This window comes from Falco punctatus (genome assembly GCF_963210335.1).
Source record: "Falco punctatus genome assembly, chromosome: 4".
NCBI lineage: Eukaryota > Metazoa > Chordata > Aves > Falconiformes > Falconidae > Falco > Falco punctatus.
Window position 1 is genome coordinate 44073339 of NC_137583.1, and position 17687 is coordinate 44091025.

At 42.6% G+C, this 17687-nt stretch overlaps 1 protein-coding gene and 1 long non-coding RNA gene across 4 annotated transcripts in view; one reads left to right on the forward strand and one right to left on the reverse strand.

Moving 5' to 3' along the window:
• Positions 1-3661: 3661 nt before the first annotated feature.
• CPAMD8 (C3 and PZP like alpha-2-macroglobulin domain containing 8) overlaps positions 3662-17687 on the reverse strand; it is a 62991-nt gene continuing 48965 nt past the window's right edge. For all 3 annotated transcript variants that reach the window (XM_080386801.1, XM_080386802.1, XM_080386803.1), the window contains 7 exons: positions 17171-17258; positions 11669-11743; positions 10865-10970; positions 10665-10775; positions 9775-9987; positions 9241-9315; positions 3662-4166 (listed from right to left, as the gene is read on the reverse strand). In XM_080386801.1, the coding sequence (XP_080242927.1) occupies positions 3994-4166; positions 9241-9315; positions 9775-9987; positions 10665-10775; positions 10865-10970; positions 11669-11743; positions 17171-17258 (841 nt within the window). In that variant the 3' untranslated portion in view covers positions 3662-3993. The remainder of the gene's footprint in view (positions 4167-9240; positions 9316-9774; positions 9988-10664; positions 10776-10864; positions 10971-11668; positions 11744-17170; positions 17259-17687) is intronic.
• Positions 11759-16750, forward strand: LOC308063642. Its single transcript, XR_013928025.1, has 2 exons — positions 11759-14821; positions 15031-16750. It is a non-coding gene; the product is annotated as an uncharacterized lncRNA (long non-coding RNA).

Here is a 17687-nt window from a genome sequence, read left to right on the forward strand (position 1 = left end):
TACTAAAAAAAAACCCCAAAACTCAATCTGAGCTGAGGTTTTCTAAAGAGGTGATCTATTCACAATAATGAAAACCAGGTTATTGTGCATTAAACGTCAAGATTCAATGTCATCAAGGCAAGTGCTGTTGTTTCAATGATGTTCTTCAAGCAAACTGAACATTCTTCTCGTATTTGTTTTCTACTGAGGCTGATTAAGGAGGAGGGAATGAGGCAAGACCAAAACACTTGGAACAAGAAAGAACAAGGGAACTATTGTTTTAAAATAAATACCATGGTAATGATTACTCTGCATAATGTACAGTTACAAATATATAAATATTAATTTCATTGAAAGGATTGCAAGCAAAAATCACTGATAACTAGCACTGCTCCAGCTATTCAGTAATGTAACTTGAAGTAAGTACTCTGTGTCTTACAAACCCATGGGCACTCTTCTTTTACAATGAGGGACCATCAGAAAAAGCAAAGGAGAAGCATCCCTCTGACAGAGGGAGGCAAACGTCTCTAAGCCAGAAACAATTTAAAGCCCAAAGCAGCAGCAGGTCTGCTGTCCTTATAGCTTTCCACCACTGAATCGGTCTCTTCCTTGGTTAAAAAAAATAATTAAAAAAAACAATCCCTTCCCTCCAAACTATGGCTGGCCAGTGTTCACAAAATTGGAGCCTGAGTTTTCAGTGCCGATACATCCTTGTGTTCTCAGGGATGGGAGCATGACTGATAAGCTTCAGAGTCAGAACTGGGCCAAAGCCTATGAATACCACTGAGTCTAATAAGGCTAAGCTGTATCCAGTGGTTCTCATGGACCTAGTCCTAAAGAGTTTCTGTACTCCAAGTAGGATTTTGGAGAATGGAGGAAAAATAATCTAGGAATTTTTTTCCTCCTAGATAAGCATTAACGATGATTACAAGAAACATGAAAACAAATCTGGGACAGGGGAAAGCTATGGACAGAGGGACCATCAGCTGGGGGGGGAGAAGAGGGAGAAAAAGGCAACCACAGCTGGGTAATCGCAGGTTCCTAATTCAGTTACTTAAATAAAATGACTTTATTTTAACTACAGAAAGGAGCTAGTCTGGTATGGCAAGACTGGGGGGAGGCAGAGGCTGCCAAGAGCAGACAGACTAGTGATTTCCCTGAAAGTGCCAAAGCTGTGAAGAAGCATTCAAGGTGAGGTTGGGCTCCAGGATCCAGAAACCCTGGCACACTACCTCACACGCACTGTCCTGTCCTAACTGTCTCTGTTTAGGGACGCTAAGGCTGCTCTACCTTTGCCTTCAGAGGGCCTGGGTCCCTCTGGCTTTTCCTCTGATTGTAAAATAGAAGCAAGACCGCTCTGCCTCAAACAGGTGAGCGCACTGACACACAGACCCCACAGAACAAGGCTGTGATTGATGGGCTGGCACCACCAAGAGGAATTATTTAGCTGGCAGCAATGGAGAGATGCCTGCATCTTGAATTAGTACGTTACATGTACCAGAGCCTGAGGAAAGTGAAGAAAGTCAGTTTTAATACTTGGCCGAAACTCCCTACCTTCATCTCCTTGTCCCCGGTCGTGATGCTGTCTGACTGCGCAAGGATCTATGAAAGGACCAAGCAATCGAAAGTGACTTCAAGTATCTATCCAGAAGCATACAATGGATGAGACAAGGAAAGTCAAGTCAGAAAGGGACCGAGGACAGGAGACTGAATAATCCAGAACATAGGTCCCATTTTTGTGGGAAGCTAGTCACAGGCATTATCAGAGTGACTAAATGTCTCATTCTCCCAGACTCAAAGCATTAAACAGCTGCGGCTGGAAGCAGCAAACAGCAGGGTTTGTATTGTGCAGCTTTGATATTTAGAAAAGAAAAAAAACCCAAACCCCAAACTCTTGTTGCAGCTCACACTAGCTCTGTTATTTACCCAGGGGATAAATATTGACTCAGTCCTGTGTGTGTACACAATAGCCAGTGTCTGCCAGGCCAGTTGCTTACAGGAGATCAAATTTAGTTTAAAGGCATTTATATACCTGCCAGACAGGAATGCAGCCGCCAGTGCTTCCGCTGTGCTGCGTGGACACAGTGAGGACATGGTCTGTTCATGCACACTGAAGACACGTGGCAAAAGCCTCTGCTGAGAAGCAATGGGTACATATGGGCAGCAGCCACGTCAAGATTTGTGAGGAGAGCTCAAAGCAGCCATGAAGGAAGGCCTGGAAACTTGCCAACAAAGCAGTTCTGAAATTTCTGGGAACTTCAAGACCCAGACTTTCATCATGTCAACTACATTCTGCAAATATCTGGCCCCAGACAAAAAGGACTGGAAACTACATATGCCCAGCTTCTGGGGTACCTCCTGTTTTGTCCCCTTGTGGACATTTTTCTGGAATAAAATTGCCTTCATTTTGGAATGGAATGTCTATACTGGGATATAGTCTTGTCATGGTTCCTGTGTAAACAAGCCCTAAAAATGAATGGAGCTGAGCTTTTTCCTGTTTCCATTCACCAATAAACACCCTCAAAAGGAGTTTCCACCCCACTCTCGGTCCTGGTAACAATAGAAGTGGGAAGATAAAATATTAAGACTATTTTGCAACAGGCAATCGCATGTAACTCCTCCAAAGAGAGCAATGCTGCTCCAGGCAGGAAGGGAAACCAAAAAATCTTGGGTCCTGCACTTTTGGAAACACAAAGCTTTTGTTTTTAGCTTTACCACATTGCCTGGGGCAGGCCAGTCTAAGGGAGCCCAGCCTGTGTGTGACACCAGCGATTTGTACTGGCCAGCAGACACAGGGCCTACGCATAGATTACTATATCCAGAACAACCACTGTATGGGGAACCTAGCGGGAGCAGAGTACAAGCGATGGGTGAAGTCAGGCAAGCATTTCAAAGGACGGTGCCTAGAGTCAGCTTTATTTTCATGCTGGGGTTCAAAGGAGGAAAAGGGCTGAGAAGGCTGCAAGCAGCCCTGATCCAGCACATGGTGCAACACAAAGCGGGCACACCCACCTAACCCTTGTCACTGCTATGGCTGGCAAACTCCCACCCGAAGCCTGCAGTCATATGGTAGACAATCAAGCCTTTCAGCCCTGACATTGGAATTTCAGTTTTCTCTTGTAAAATGTACCTGCCAGCAACTTCCCTGAACATGGAGCCACTAGGGAAGTTTTTCTCTTGTGGGATGTTGTTGTGGGTACGGTAGACTTACAGGCTGGGGAAGATGATTAGCCTCTTGCTATGTTATAATTGGCAAAACACACTGATTTTTATTATAATAATTTGAGAGAAAACTTCTCAGCCATCTTTTCTCAAACAACAGTTCAGCTAAGCACAAGGCCTGGACTTAGCTTCTAAATGTAGCTAGGAAATAGCATTTGCAGTATCCTGATAGTAGAGAAAACACTTTGAAATGGTCTATAGGTTTGAATTCCAGCCCCTATTTTTCCTCACCTAGAGGGCACAGCATATTGGTCTCCCATCCTTGGAAGAACTCCAAAGAGGATGCACAAAAGGCAGGAAAACGGACAGAAAAATAATGCTGAGTGTCCCCCTTAGTGCTCCAGATCCCCCCCACGGGGCAGCAAAGCCTACAGTTCTGAGTGCATCAGGAAGTAGTCATCATTCGGTTTCTGTTCTGCAGCAGGTCGTCTGTAGGAACAAACTCATACAGGAGTTGATTCTGAGCCTCTTCTCTTTATTTAAATTATATATTTCTGTTGAAAAGAGAAGATAATGAATAAAAGTCACTTTCTCATTACATGTATTTGTGAAACATCACTGAAGCTGGGCAGATAAAAGCTTAAAAGGTCACTTTTTATTCTGCTAGGGATGGAGCCATTCAGGTTGCCAAGACTTTTATACGCTGCCCTGTCAAGATTCCTTGCTAAAGAGGTTAGCAAGTCAGTTGTAAGAACAGCTCTTTTGAGGAACTGAATACATCTGACCCAACACATGAATTATTACATTATATATCAACTCTCAAACCAGATTTATGATCCCCTGCTTTCCAGCTCACCATTCTACCGTGGTCACTACTTCCTGAATCTTGTCAACTTCTTTTAATGTGCTTGCTGTTGTCAGTTCTGCCACAATCTCAAAAACATCAGCTTCCGATGCATAGGGGTCTGGGTCATATTCATAGGAGTAATAAGACAGATCTGTCTGTAGTGGAGGGCCTTCCTCTGCTGGAAAGGAAACAACAGAGTCTCAGGTTGTGCTTCAGCCAAAGAAACTGCATTTTGGCATCACATATTGCATCACAGAGAAGGAGAATGATATAAGAAGAGGAAAGGATTTTTAATCAGGAAGGCAAATCAAGGGCCAAATGAGTGCCTTACATGAGTAAAGGAGGCTACACATGTCAGTGGACCAGCACACGCCTGCTTAGATTCGCATGTGAGGAGAAAAGCTGCGGTAAATCAGAATTTTCAGCTTCCCAGTCTGAGACCTGGGCACTGGAAAAAAATTTGAAAGGGATCATATTTGAAGGAAGAAAATTTGAAAGGAAGAAAAAGAAAAAGAAAGAGGGCCATGTAATTGGAAAAAAAAACAACCACAAAGCCTCATTTTACAGTATCTAATTATCTGAGGTGCTTAAGTTAGGAACAAACCTGTTCACCCTGAGACCTGCATATAGGAAGATAAAAGTAAGAGGTATCTTTGGGAATGCCCGATGTCACAGATGAGTTACTCTGTACCCTGAAAATACATCTCTCTCCTTTGACTAGGTCTAAGCCAAGTACCTCAGTTAAGGAGAAACCAATCCATACAAAGATGTGTAACGTGTACACTCTTTTAAGCACCGTTTTATAAAAGTTAGTTACAAAGCTAGAAGGCAGACAAGAAGGAGCAGTTTACTTGGTGCACGTCATGAAAAAGATCAGTGTAAGCAGCTAGATTTCTTTTCAGACCAACATGAATGAAGATTTTAGCACAACAGGCCAGGAGCCTACGTCAAAGCCATTTGCTTCTCCCTCAGCCTGAACTAGCAGTAGTTGAGATACATCTGCTTCAGTACCGCCACGTACCACTGAGAAACTTCTGTCACGTAAGGTAGAAACAGACACACCACGGGCAGAAACATGTATTTACCCTCCTTGCATTCACTCCAGTCTATACTAAGACACTGGGAGGTCACTCACACAGTACGTATCCCACTCGGAACAGGCTGTGCCTCTCTGTGGTGGGTGACTGCTCACTGTCCAGAGGGCAAAACTGCAAGATAAAACTTCTAGGAGTATCAATAGGTCCCTATTTTCTAAACTGTTCGAGTCAGCTCTGATGTCCACCTTCCCTGTGCTTTCTGTATACACGGCTCTAATCCACATCGAAGCAATCACTGAACCAGTTGTTGCAGGGAGGAAAAGTCCCCCTCCTCCCTCCCCCCATTGCAAAGTTGGCTTTATTTAAGAAGACTCATCAAGGCCTTTGAAAATGTTTGGTTTCTAGAAATAAAGTATCTGAAGGCTTTTCCCTGTTGCCTCCCACATCCTCCCAGCAACAAGGCTCAGCCCCAGGCAAGGGAAGACTTGCCTGAAAGCAGTTGGTCTCTGCGTTCACTTCTTCTTGGCCTTCTCCATGTGAGAACCTGCCAGGTTGTGAGCTCATTCTATGAATGGATGATTGCTGTCCACCAGGGACACAGTTAACATCACAGACTTTACTCTTCCCCGGAACGCAGCACTGGAGTCAAAGCAAAGACGAAAGGCCGACATTTCCTGTTGCATACAAACCCCTCCCCCACCTCCAAATGTTTGTGCCTAAGCCAATGTTTGCTGAACATTGATGGGGTGAAAGGAAAAATGGCCCACCGCCAGTTCAGTCAATCTTAGAAGAACAGCGGTCCTGTCAATAATGCTCCTGCCAGGGAGCACTGTGAGATGACTCCACCTGGAAGCAGAGTTCATTCTGATGTTCCTGTTAGGAGCTAGTGATGGGTTTTAAAAAAAAAAAAAAAAAAAACCAAAAAAAAATGAAAACCCCACCACTAAATAAAGGTATCACAATGCCTCCTAGAATTTTCTTCCAGCTACTGGTCTCTCTACTTGCTAGAACAGAACCGTACAAATAACACAGCTCCAGCCACTGTGAGAAGGCTGGGGGGTCAGACAGCACAAGGCTGGGTGGGCTGCCTGCTCAGAGCAGCGCAGAGTGTAGCACCACAGCAGCACCAACACCACCGAGTGCTGTTGCCACACACTTGGATATTGCTTTTCCATCAAACACATGCAGAATCACATTACCATGATAGCAACACACTGTCTTCCAATGTCAGTGGCTATACACTTAGCGCTTTCGGCAGAAAAGATTCAAGCAGTTTCAGAAGTGTGTTTGTGATCTACAGAAGCAATCAAAGTACTACATCAGAGAGATGGTATAAGAGCTACTGAGGATTCCCAAGGCTCTGAAACCCACCCATATTTTCATAGCCTAGCCCGACAATGATCTTAGGAAAGCCACTGTCAGAAAGGCACTCGAGGTACCGATACTCCAGGTAGCAACCAAAATCCTGCTCCAGGAGCTTTCAGTCCAAACAAATACAACTGCAAAGGCTGTGAAAGCATACTAGCAGAGCTTCAGTGCTTAGAGCCAGAGGTGGGTCCATGCTACTCGTCACAAACCCCTGAGTCTCAGTGATCCACCTGTGAAGAAGTGCAGCTGAGGAAGGGGATTCAGACATGAGCTGTTCCAGATGAGCCCTGTCACCCTGCATGCTTCCCTCCCAGTCAAGAGGGTATTTCTAACCATGCCAAGAGGATTTACCCATCTGTACAACAACAGACTACGGTTTTGAGATCAGCCATTCTGCCTCACTTGCTGCAACATCTGCTGCAGACTTTTGAAAGACATTTTAAAATATTTTGACAATAGCTAGGAGCTGGAAGAAGCACTGCATCCTGGTTTTGCAGGACCATCTATATACAACTGCTTAGCTTGACTAGCATAACTCAAAAGCTGTTGTTTATTCTAGCAAACTCACTGGTGTATGTGGAACTACACTGCAAGTCTGTGTTTGAAAGAGTGACAAACACATTATGAAGTTCCCCACGGTTTGCTGGAAGGAAACGGGCTCTCATTGTTTCCATCGCTGGGGTAACATAGACAAGAGCTAACAACAAAAGCATCAATCAAACCAAGCTGAGCCTGCACAAGTCATACAGCAGATACAGAAGGATTTCAGACAATATCAACACCATGCAGTTCTCTGAGAAAATGGTGTTTCCTGAAGATTAACACAGTGAGGCAGTTTCACCAAGGTGCCCTAATCTTGATTTGGTTCCTGGAGTTTTGCATCCCTTTAGGAAATCACAGATTTAGACATGGCTCATCAGAACTTTCACTAGAAACCCGGAGCACCTGAGCAGACTTAACCCAATCACATGCTTCAATGCTAACAAACCAGTGAGTCCAAATAAGACCTGTGTACGAGGAAGGATTCATTCACTTGTTAACCTTTGATTCATGTACCGTGTGGCTGACCTGAGAGAAGCCCAGAGGATTAATGAAAATCACATGCTGGGTGCTTTTCCTGATGCAGGATTTAGTAATTTTTATTTTTGAATGCTCACTCTGCCATGGCTGCTCAGACAGCTCAGTTCAGAAGAGTATCTCACCTCCAGGAGACTCTCAACTTGAACACTCCCAGATCCTAGAACAAAGGCAGCTCTAAATGCTTGTGCTTTGACAAACATGTCATTAGGGCATACAGGTTTCTTAAAACTAAAATCTGAATAAAAATACCACATACGCAAAAAATAAAAATCAGAATTTCCACTTCAGCTTACTGAGCGAACACTGCTTTTGTCTGTTTAGAACAGAAACAAGAGGGTTTTTTTTCTTAGCCACTTTAATGCAGATTATTTCAGAAACGCTGTTCTGATTTTTTTTTTATTGTGGCCTACCAAAAAGTTCCACAATTTTTTCCCCAGGTAATAATTTTTACTACCAATTTTTTATTTGAAAATAATGCAATTGCTGTCCCATTTTGTAGACCAGCAGCAAAACACTTAGTATGGCCTCGCATACCAGCGGTACCCTAAAGAGCAGTTTGTGAATGCTGCTTTAAAGGGTTCGGATTGCAAACAGTTTCCATGCTGAGTACATAGCGTTTGCACAGAATAAAAGGCAACAAGCATTTATCCCAGTTTTTCAACAGACAGCTATCTGGTACATACACATATAAAAAAGGGAGGGAAAACAGGAAAGACATTAAACAGTCATACTGAATGACCTATATAAAAGATCATAATGGAATATTCACTATACTTTCACACCTTAGTAAAGAAAACTATCCATCAGCTTTTGCAGAGCAGAGGAAGGGGAAAGAACAGGATGGTGTCTCTCATGTTGGACACACGCTAGCCCGAACTCTGGTGCACAAGAAGGACATGAGAAGGCACAGAGTCTTCTCTTGAAGAATTAACTTGTTTTACTGATCTGTTAGGAGAGTTAGAGGCCAGAGGAAAATTAATGAGTGGAAAGCAGCCAGGAAAAATCTCGTCCAGTTTATTTACTAGAAACAGCATGAAACAAACTATTCTATTGACACTCCACTGCTTCTTGGTGAGATTTATTGTGAGCCATGAGCAAGTTCAACATGAAGTCTTGGAAAAAAGTGTATGGATATGAGCACCAAATAAAATGAGCAGCCACATTCCTGGCTGCTCCATCTACTGACCTTAACGTTTTTGCTCACTAAGGCCTTTTATTCCAAACAGCAGCTCTGAAAGAATCAAGACTGCCAGCTCATTTTTTGTACAGAACTGCTAAAGAAAAAGTTAATCCACCTGGATTCTAGTTCTTGCAGTGGTTTGGTCTGTTGCCATGCCCTGTTCAGCTGTTTGTTGAAACTCATTACATCAGCCTGGTTTTAAATGTGATCTTTCCAGCTTAATATTGAAGAAAAGATCACAGAGCATGTGTTGTTCAAACATACAAAGGCTGAGAAAATAAGAGGGTCAACTTGCCCACCTCTATGAACCACTTATTAAATCTTGCATGTGCACTGAATAGAGCAGGTACCACACAACATTTCCCGAAAGGAAAAGGACTAAAAGAGCTAGTCTGTAGTTGAACAGTTTCTCCTTGACATCTTCATTTCTTTCTGATTTCTGACCGTTCTGTCTTTTCTGAAAGATGAAGTTCAGCATCTTTGTTTGAACGTGCTTGAGAGCCATTATATTTTTATACAGTGACAGGATAGGCTACAACCTTGACAAAAAAAAAAGGCTTTGGATAAATGCAAAGGTACGATATTACCTTCTGGATTTTGTTTAACACTGGGTTGCTCAGCTGTGTGGGAGTGTGTCTCCCATTCTTCCGGCAAATTCTTGGCTGTAAATAAAAATAAATGCATTGGTCATAAAATTTGTTAATGAATCTCTAGAAATGTCTGCATTTCCAGAGGTGGCATACTCTGTTCACTGAGCTACTACACTGCACATCGTGAAAGCCGACGTAGAATCTCCAAAGAGCGCTACACTTCATGGATGTTAATTTTTATCTAGGATTATTCACTTCAGATAAAACAGTATCTATTTTCTCTGAAGTTCATTCTGATTGGTAAAACATGTGTTCATGAGAATAGAAACCCCATTATTCTGAGCTAATCACAAAAGGCAGCTGCTCTTATAACTTAGTCCCCTGTAGCATGAGTAAAAAAATAATACATAGGAGGTTCTGAATTCTCCTCTTTTTCCGTACCACACGTATGTAATTATCATTTGCTTAGATGAGGATTTGTAGTGTTCCGCATCTCCATCATAACAGAAAAGGGAACTGAACGAAACCTACAGGCAGAACATTGAGACATGGGCAGCTGTTCTATTCTTGTATTATTCCTGCACGATGCTACTTCCATCTGGCAATGGTTCGGGTAAATCTGTCCATCTGATCCACATACAGGCTCCCCATCATAGCCACAGTCTCGCGAACACATGCACTGTTCAAAATACTCATCCTCCAAGCAGCCAAAAATGTTATTGCATGGTCCAGAGTGAACAAAGCCTGAGAAGTAAACAAAAACATCCAAAGCAATATTTTTGCATAGCATGGGGAAGGGGAAGATGGAGTGGCAATATTTCACTGATGTCAGTTTTCCTGTTGAATTCCTTAAGGCTTCTCACAGGATTTTACAAACTTGGTAGAATTAAAAGCTCTGGGAATAAGGCTGTCTTTCTGGAAGAACTATATTGCAGCAGGTTCCAGATATAGGATAAAGCAACTGTTTTGTGTGACACAGAGGACAGAAAGGAACGTATCGTTTCTGGGGAAAGTTATTCCTTTCACTGATGCATAAAATTGTTCAATCTTCCTATAGTTAATTGTGGAACTCTATTGCATGATATTTTAGAGAAAGAAAGCCAAACTGCATTTTACAGAGTTTCAGCCCATATGTTTATTAACTCATCTCACTTTGTGCAGGTTCTTCCAGAATTGTCCATTATATCTTGCCTCTGAGGCAAACAGTAGTCACGTTGGTGACTGAAGAGCAGACTATATTGGTCTGCTCGGTTGTCACGAGTTCAATACTACTATCCCACAAACCTTTGTAAAACTTCCACTAACACAGACAGTGGAATAAGAGTATTTTTTTAAAATACAGTTCTGACTTCTGAATTCCTGGAAAGTATGTCTGTGGGCTCCATTTTCCAAAAAATATGCTTGGCTTTGGTGCAACTTACCAACCCATTGGCTAGCTGAGCTTTCCACCTCATTGCATGTTGGCCCATCACAGAGCTCCCGAGCCAAGGGACTGTTTTCACTCACGTTGTAGAAACGAGTTGCTTCGAAAGCTGCAGGCCAGCAAGGATGAGAAATCACAACTAAGCTTTATGCCTAGAGCATTAATGCTGGCAAAAATCAAAGGAAAACAGGCATATACCTGGCTCATAGTAATCATACACTTTGATAGGAACAGGAGCTGTTTTCCCAACTATATGCTCTCTGAAAGCTTGAAACTTTACACAGGTCACGCACTGGCTGGGAATCTGTAAGAAATTGTGTAAAAGACTCTGTGTAACAAAAACTGCACTTGAAGCGAAGAGAGAGACAAATAAACATAGCATGTGCCCCTCACGTAACATGCTGTGCTGGACACGTGGGGAGAATGCAGACACCTCCAATACCAGGCATAGAGACAGATAATGAAAAGCCAAACAGGATGAATTAAAACATGATACCTTGCCAGCCTTTAAAGCACACACTTGCCATATGACAATGGCAAACCTGAAACTCAGGCTGTATTCCCTGGCTTACCTAGCAGCACTCCTGTCATCTAATGTAAATAAGGATTTACTGCTGATGACCAAGCCAAGAAAGATCTCATCTTCCACTCAGGTATGTGCTGTGAGACCTAAATTACACTGCATTTTTTCTCTGCCTTTTTAGCAATGCTAGCTGTATCTGAAGGTGAGATTATTTTGAGGCAAAAACTAAGGTGATATCTGCCCAGGAGTCCTATATGGTCTGAAGCTAATCACCTGCCTCTGTTAAGCTTTCATTTCCAACCAAACCCACAATGCCTTCCTGCCTCAAAAGAGGTTCAATGAACTGGCCAGTTAAACCTGCATGGTAATCCCCATCTACGGAGGGACCACCGACTTTAGTACACCGTGCCTATGCCTGATCCACTTGTCATTTGCCTTTCATTAAAAACCAACATAGTTATAGTTAACAAAGTCATTACCTCGTCAAAATAAAAAAGGACTTTTCTTCCATCCACTTCATATCTTTTTAATCCAATTTGCTTGTTCATCAATAACTGGGAAGAAAATCAACATGTTTAGTTTCATCTCATTTTACAGAAAACAGGTTGAAATCAGAGAATAAGAAAGATTTTAGATTGCTTAGAAAACTGATCAAACACTAAAAGTCAGGGATTTCTTCTGCTGGAAAAGGATGTTTCAGAGAGGGTAAATGCAAAAAGGATTGTGGCTGCTGTCGCACAACTTAGAAAAAGCCATCTCTGTTCCCTTCTGTGACCTGATGAGGAATGCTTGCAAGGTGCATAATGTTGAAGGTTCTTCCTGGTCCCTGGTGTATTTATCTGCCTCAGACTACACCTGACACATCATCCATAATCTAATTGAATAGCTCCCAGATCGTTTTCAGTACCAATGCTCAAGCAAGAGCTCAGAGACCCCAAAACACTCAATAAAGTCTCTTATTTACACTCCTTCAGACCACCAGGGAATTACGCTGTTGGATCACACAAGGTATCAGAGGTCCCCTTCTCCCACCAGCTGAAAACCCCAAAACATTCTTCTGCCAGCAAAATTAACCCTTACATTTGAAAAGAGAAGCCTTTTGAAAGAGCCCTAGGCACCCTCCTTTTTGACAAATTGGGGTCAGGCAGGCCTCGGCCACTCATCTTCTCTCCCTCTGAGGCCCAGAGATTTGTAATTTGCATTGTACCACTCATGCCTACAGACTACCTAATTTTATGCTTTTTATTTATTGGGACAATCTGCGTATGAGAACACAGTATTTCCTCTATCTGGGGTGCTACTGCCCCTAATGTACCCCAGCTATTTGTAAGAATACTTGAGCTCATCTCCTGCCAACTGCAGGTCTGCATGTATAGCATGATCACAGCCTTCAGAGGAAAGTACGAGCGCTGTCATTTATAGAATTACTGCATCACCTCAAAGAATCTAGTAATTATCTCCCTGGTACAGAATGCTCATGAACCACCACCAAAATATAAATGCTATCATCTGATATAATTCCACAAAGTTTTATTTCAAAGTTTCCAAAAGAGTTACTCCTCTGATTTTCTGTTTGAAATACTAACATCTCATTATTATGATGACCATCATACTGTATGTACTAGATCAGTCAATCATTACTGTCCTGATGAACCGTATTCAGAACACATCTATCATGTGAAAAACATTTACTCCAGAAACTGGGCAAGACTATGGTCTGTGGAAAAGGACTTGTATTTTAATCCCAGTTTGAAGAATGGAGTAACAGTCAGAGCTGATGCTTTAAGTCTGTTCTCCAAACTGTTCTATTACTTTAATCTCTCTGTCAGATAATCCCATTTGTGATGTAGGGAATATACATTTTCATGTCTTCCCCCACAAGATGTTCCTAAGGTATTTTTGGATCTTAGAATGAAAACTGTGCAGAAAGAATAAAGCATTATTACTGTTGTTGTTATTATTGTTATTATTATGTATTAGAAAGAATGACGTGAAGCAAAAAGCATTTCTACTGAAGTTTGCCCAAACCTGCTACCAACGGCTTTAACTGTGAATTTCTTCAGCATAGTGCTTCTAGTTGTAAAACCCTGCACACAGCTTCCTGCTATTACTGTAACAAGCAAAGGAACATGTGTTTAAGTCCCACACAATATGGAAAGGGCCAATTTAATTTGTCCTTATAATTTTAGGGGCCTGATGGTGACTGTTATTACTCAGCAGTAGATGGCTGCAGACAGTCCTTTTATGAGGGCTTGGAGAGGCTGGCGCCACCGGGAAATGCTCAGCTCAGCTAAAGTTGCATTTTTCTGGTGAAGCTTGATATATACCAGCCTGCGGTGACCTCCTGACCTTGTCGACACCCAGCATTATTAGAAGGATTTGTGGTTGCACAGACAGGGGGGCTGCCCTCAACGTGCAACAGAGCATTCATTAACCATCGCTGCCCCGGAGCTGCACGTGGGTCCGCTCTGCACATACTGCTCCCTTGTGAGGGCAAACAACAAACAAGGAAATCTGATTTACAGCCCTGCTCCTCCATGCCAGGAGGAGAGGGAAATGGCTAGGGTGACAAGAAAATGCAGCAGTGGGAACGACAGGACTTGCCTCTGCTGAAGGTGGTGTCCAAAATACATAACAAAACTAGTACTGGGTCTTCAGTGGAAGAATTTTGGTTTTGTCAGCGTGATTTGGATACACATTTGACAGCCACAAATAAATCATTGGGGTTGTATCTGTGTCTTCACTGCCTACCGATATATACACTTGAGCTTTGTCCCTACATTTCATTTGTACCGATGCAAAGGGTTTCTGCAATAAGAAAGATGGAATTCACCTCTTCCAGGGAGACATTCCCCCTTGAAGATGCAATATCCTTCCCATTTCAGCAAAGCCTCCTACTGCCCAAAGGAAGTAATTCTGTTCTGGTTATGGAAATAGACTGCCCAGTACTGAATCCCAACCACAGAATCCTCTCGCCAAACTGAGGCACCAACTACACAGTCTTTGGCCCTAAGAACTTTCACAACAGTGGGTGTTGAACCAGCTTCTGTGTATCTTACCAGTACTAAAAAAGCACGCGCTACATGAAGTACCTGACATCCTTCTGAGATTTGCAAGGACTTAACTCAGAGCAGCTCTGTGCTGCAGGAGCTCAGTCTTACCAGTTATGAAAGAGAATCCGCTCCTTTTCCCACTAAGACAGGGGGAAAACCAAAAACAAGCTGCCTGCTATTCTGAGCTCAGAGACCCTAACGGGTAGGGCTGCACTGGTGCTCTGTTGCTTCTCTACCCATAGAGGCAGGAACACGAGATTCAGACAGGCAACAAGATGCCGCAAGGGAAAGCACAACCAACTGATCTGCTTAGCGCCACAGAAAGCCTAATGTGCTGGAGAGCTCGTTCAGCTTTAAGAAAGTCAGACTCCTGCAGCAGCAGAGCAGCTTGCTTTTTTACCCTCTGCTTCCATCCAGGCCAGGCTCGGGGATATGACAGAAGAATGGTATGAAACTGACACATGGTGCTTCCCAGACTTGATGCATCTGATGCACAAGCTGTGTGGGTAAGTCTCCCCATTTCTCTGCTCCAGTTTCAATATGCCCAGTGTTTATTTCTCATTTACAAGTGCTGACCTAGTCAAGGAACTAGCAGTGCTGAGGCACCAGCAAGATGGCACTGAACGTGACACAAGAATCTCTGAAGCCGTGAGACACACTGGAGGCAAGCCGGTGTCGCAGAGCACAAAGACCATGGCAACATTAGTAGACAAGAGAGAATAAGACGTACTGCAAACAAAAGTGTTTTGAAACATCATACAGCCAGTTCATTGGGGAACCAGAATCAGTTTCCTTGCAGACAGTATATCCTCATGTTAATCGTATGATTCACAATTATCTTTAGTGTTTCTGCTACTTAGAACATGTACAACGTGCCCTGAACACAGGTTAGTGTAAACCAGACACAGCACAGGAGCAGGTTGCCGCATGTAGCAGCCTTTTAGTAGTAACTAAATACAAAATAAGCATGTTTGGTTTACAAGTCTTTATCTGGGACACCTGCCTGACCCAGCCATGTAAACAGGTCTCACACCAGAGCACAGCTGGCTTGGCAAAAGAGAAAAAACTGTCAGCTCCGGGACTGAAATGACAGAACCTATGTAGTTCCTTGTAACACATGAGCATATCGGACCTTCTCAGGACTCTCAGCCCAGAAACTCTTAACTCTGTCCCGGTAAAGGAGTTATTCACTCAGTACATACAGCCTGGACAATGGCAGCTCTTATTTCTGTAATTTCTTCTTAGCCCACGTCAGGAAAAATAAGGACTACAGGGATTTGTTACTTAACCTAACCATTTTTCTGTTCTTCTCTAATGAAAACCCCTTTGCACTCTTTGTTTCAACTCCTTCCCTCTGCTGATAAAAAATTCCATGGGTTTAACAACATAAAGATATCCTGTTGTTCTCCTGTCCCATTTTGAGTTCTCTGGTCCTAAGCCAGCTTTCCATCCATAATTTTTCAGCCATTATTTATGTAAATTACTATGAGAGAGAACTTATTTGAAAGCAGTACAAATAACTGTCACTCTAGCATCTTCAGCAGGAGGAGATAAAATACTAACCAAACCCACTACAGGCCCCCTCACCTAATTTTCTTCCTTTCTCTTACCACAAGGATACTGGAGATGACCTACTGGTGGTCTTGCCTCATCTGAATACCCATATTCAGTTTGTTGCACCATTCATTGCACACGAGAGAGAATCAGACTCAAAGGTCAACAGGTAAATAAAAATTGATACATTTTACATGCAATGCATTTGAAAATGGGATTCTCAACATGCAGCTTGTGAACAAATAAAAAATTAATTTTAATATTTCTCTTCACAGGAATAATTTCCTATCTGATCAACACACATCTCTGTACAAAAGTATTCTAGCATAGCTTCCTTACACTGAAAGGATGCAATTGTCTTCTCAGGGTCTAATACACAATTTTCTCTGGCCTCAGTGACAGCCCAGGAGACTATCTGATAGCAGCTTTTGACATGGATTATAAGCCCCTGAAGAGGAACATATTGGTCTCATTTTCTCCAAGAAAATGCAATAATGTTTATATTCTGAATTAGGCAAATCAAGTGAAATCCTAGAGAAGACAAAGTAATGTGCACTTTTCCTTGAATTAGGATGTCAAGTTAAACTGCCTGGTCTTCACTATGACTCTAGTTCAAAATTCTTTCCCCAAATCCCTCCCGCTCCCAGTATAATTAAGATAAAGTTATTAACAGAAGAGAACTCTTGGAAGCAAAATACTTTTCAGCTCTTTATCAGTTGTCAAGGATGCAAAGATTTTACACCTCTTTAGTTTAATAGTCGTTAAAAACTATTTGCAGCATAAACCCCACCAGTGAATACACTGTCATGCTTCCACAAAATATAAAGCAAAGCTAAAGATCACAGTTCATCTCCCCCAGAGGGCTGGCTGGGTAAGACGCACATTCTGTCCACCTCAGTTTGGCTTGCAATAAACATGATGTTCTCCCAGAAGGGGGGGGGGGGGGGGGGGGGGGGCGGGAGGCAAAAAATTCCAAGACACAGAGCCTCCAAAGAAATAGAATCCAGATGTTGGAGATAACACCGCCCACTAAGAAGCCATAAACAGCTCCTGTTAGAGCACATTTTCACTTCAGCATTTCCAAATGGGTCTTGTTTAATTACCATGCACTGTGCTCAGTAATAAACTTCATTTGGCCATGTTTAGTGAATTCGTTACTCTTGCTCAGAACATCTGCTTACTCATTTCAGATAAATATTTTTTGACAAGTGAAATCTCCTGCCTCCCCCCCAATTTTAATTGCATCTTTTTGGACAGTGCACTAACATTCAATGGCATTTGCTTCCTATTGCTCCCCATAGGGAATCCTTGCCAATTAAAAGAGCCAAGCCCTGGCCCAAAACCATGCCTTGCGCTCTCATTACAACATCTTACCTGCTCTAGGCTCTCAATATCTGCACGAAACCCTGAGAACAACGGCACTTCCAAGACAGCCATGTTTGAAGATCCAGAGTGCAGCCATCTTCCCATGAGAACAAAAAGAGAGAAAGAATGAAAACAAACTCAGGATCCAAGATAACAAATGGTACATGGACAACTCAAGATGGAGAACAAACTTCCGAGGAAACAAATATTAAAAGGAACTACTCTTCTTTGAAGAACTTGTTGAAAGCCACAGTCTTCTTGGTTTTACAAAATCCTCTTCTGCTTTTATTGAACAAAAATTAAGCACAAATCACAGAGGGCAGAGATGTAGGAGATGTCCAGGCAAATGGAGGCAGAAAAGCAGAAGGAAGAATGTAGCCTCCCATGGGACTGCTTGCCTTATTTTTCAATTAATCACTGAGAAAATGCACTTGGTAAAACAGAATAACACCTTGGAGTAGAAGAAACTTCTGTTCTTTCCTAAGTGGAGGGCTGTAAAAGGATTGTGGTGTAAGAGGAACGTTAC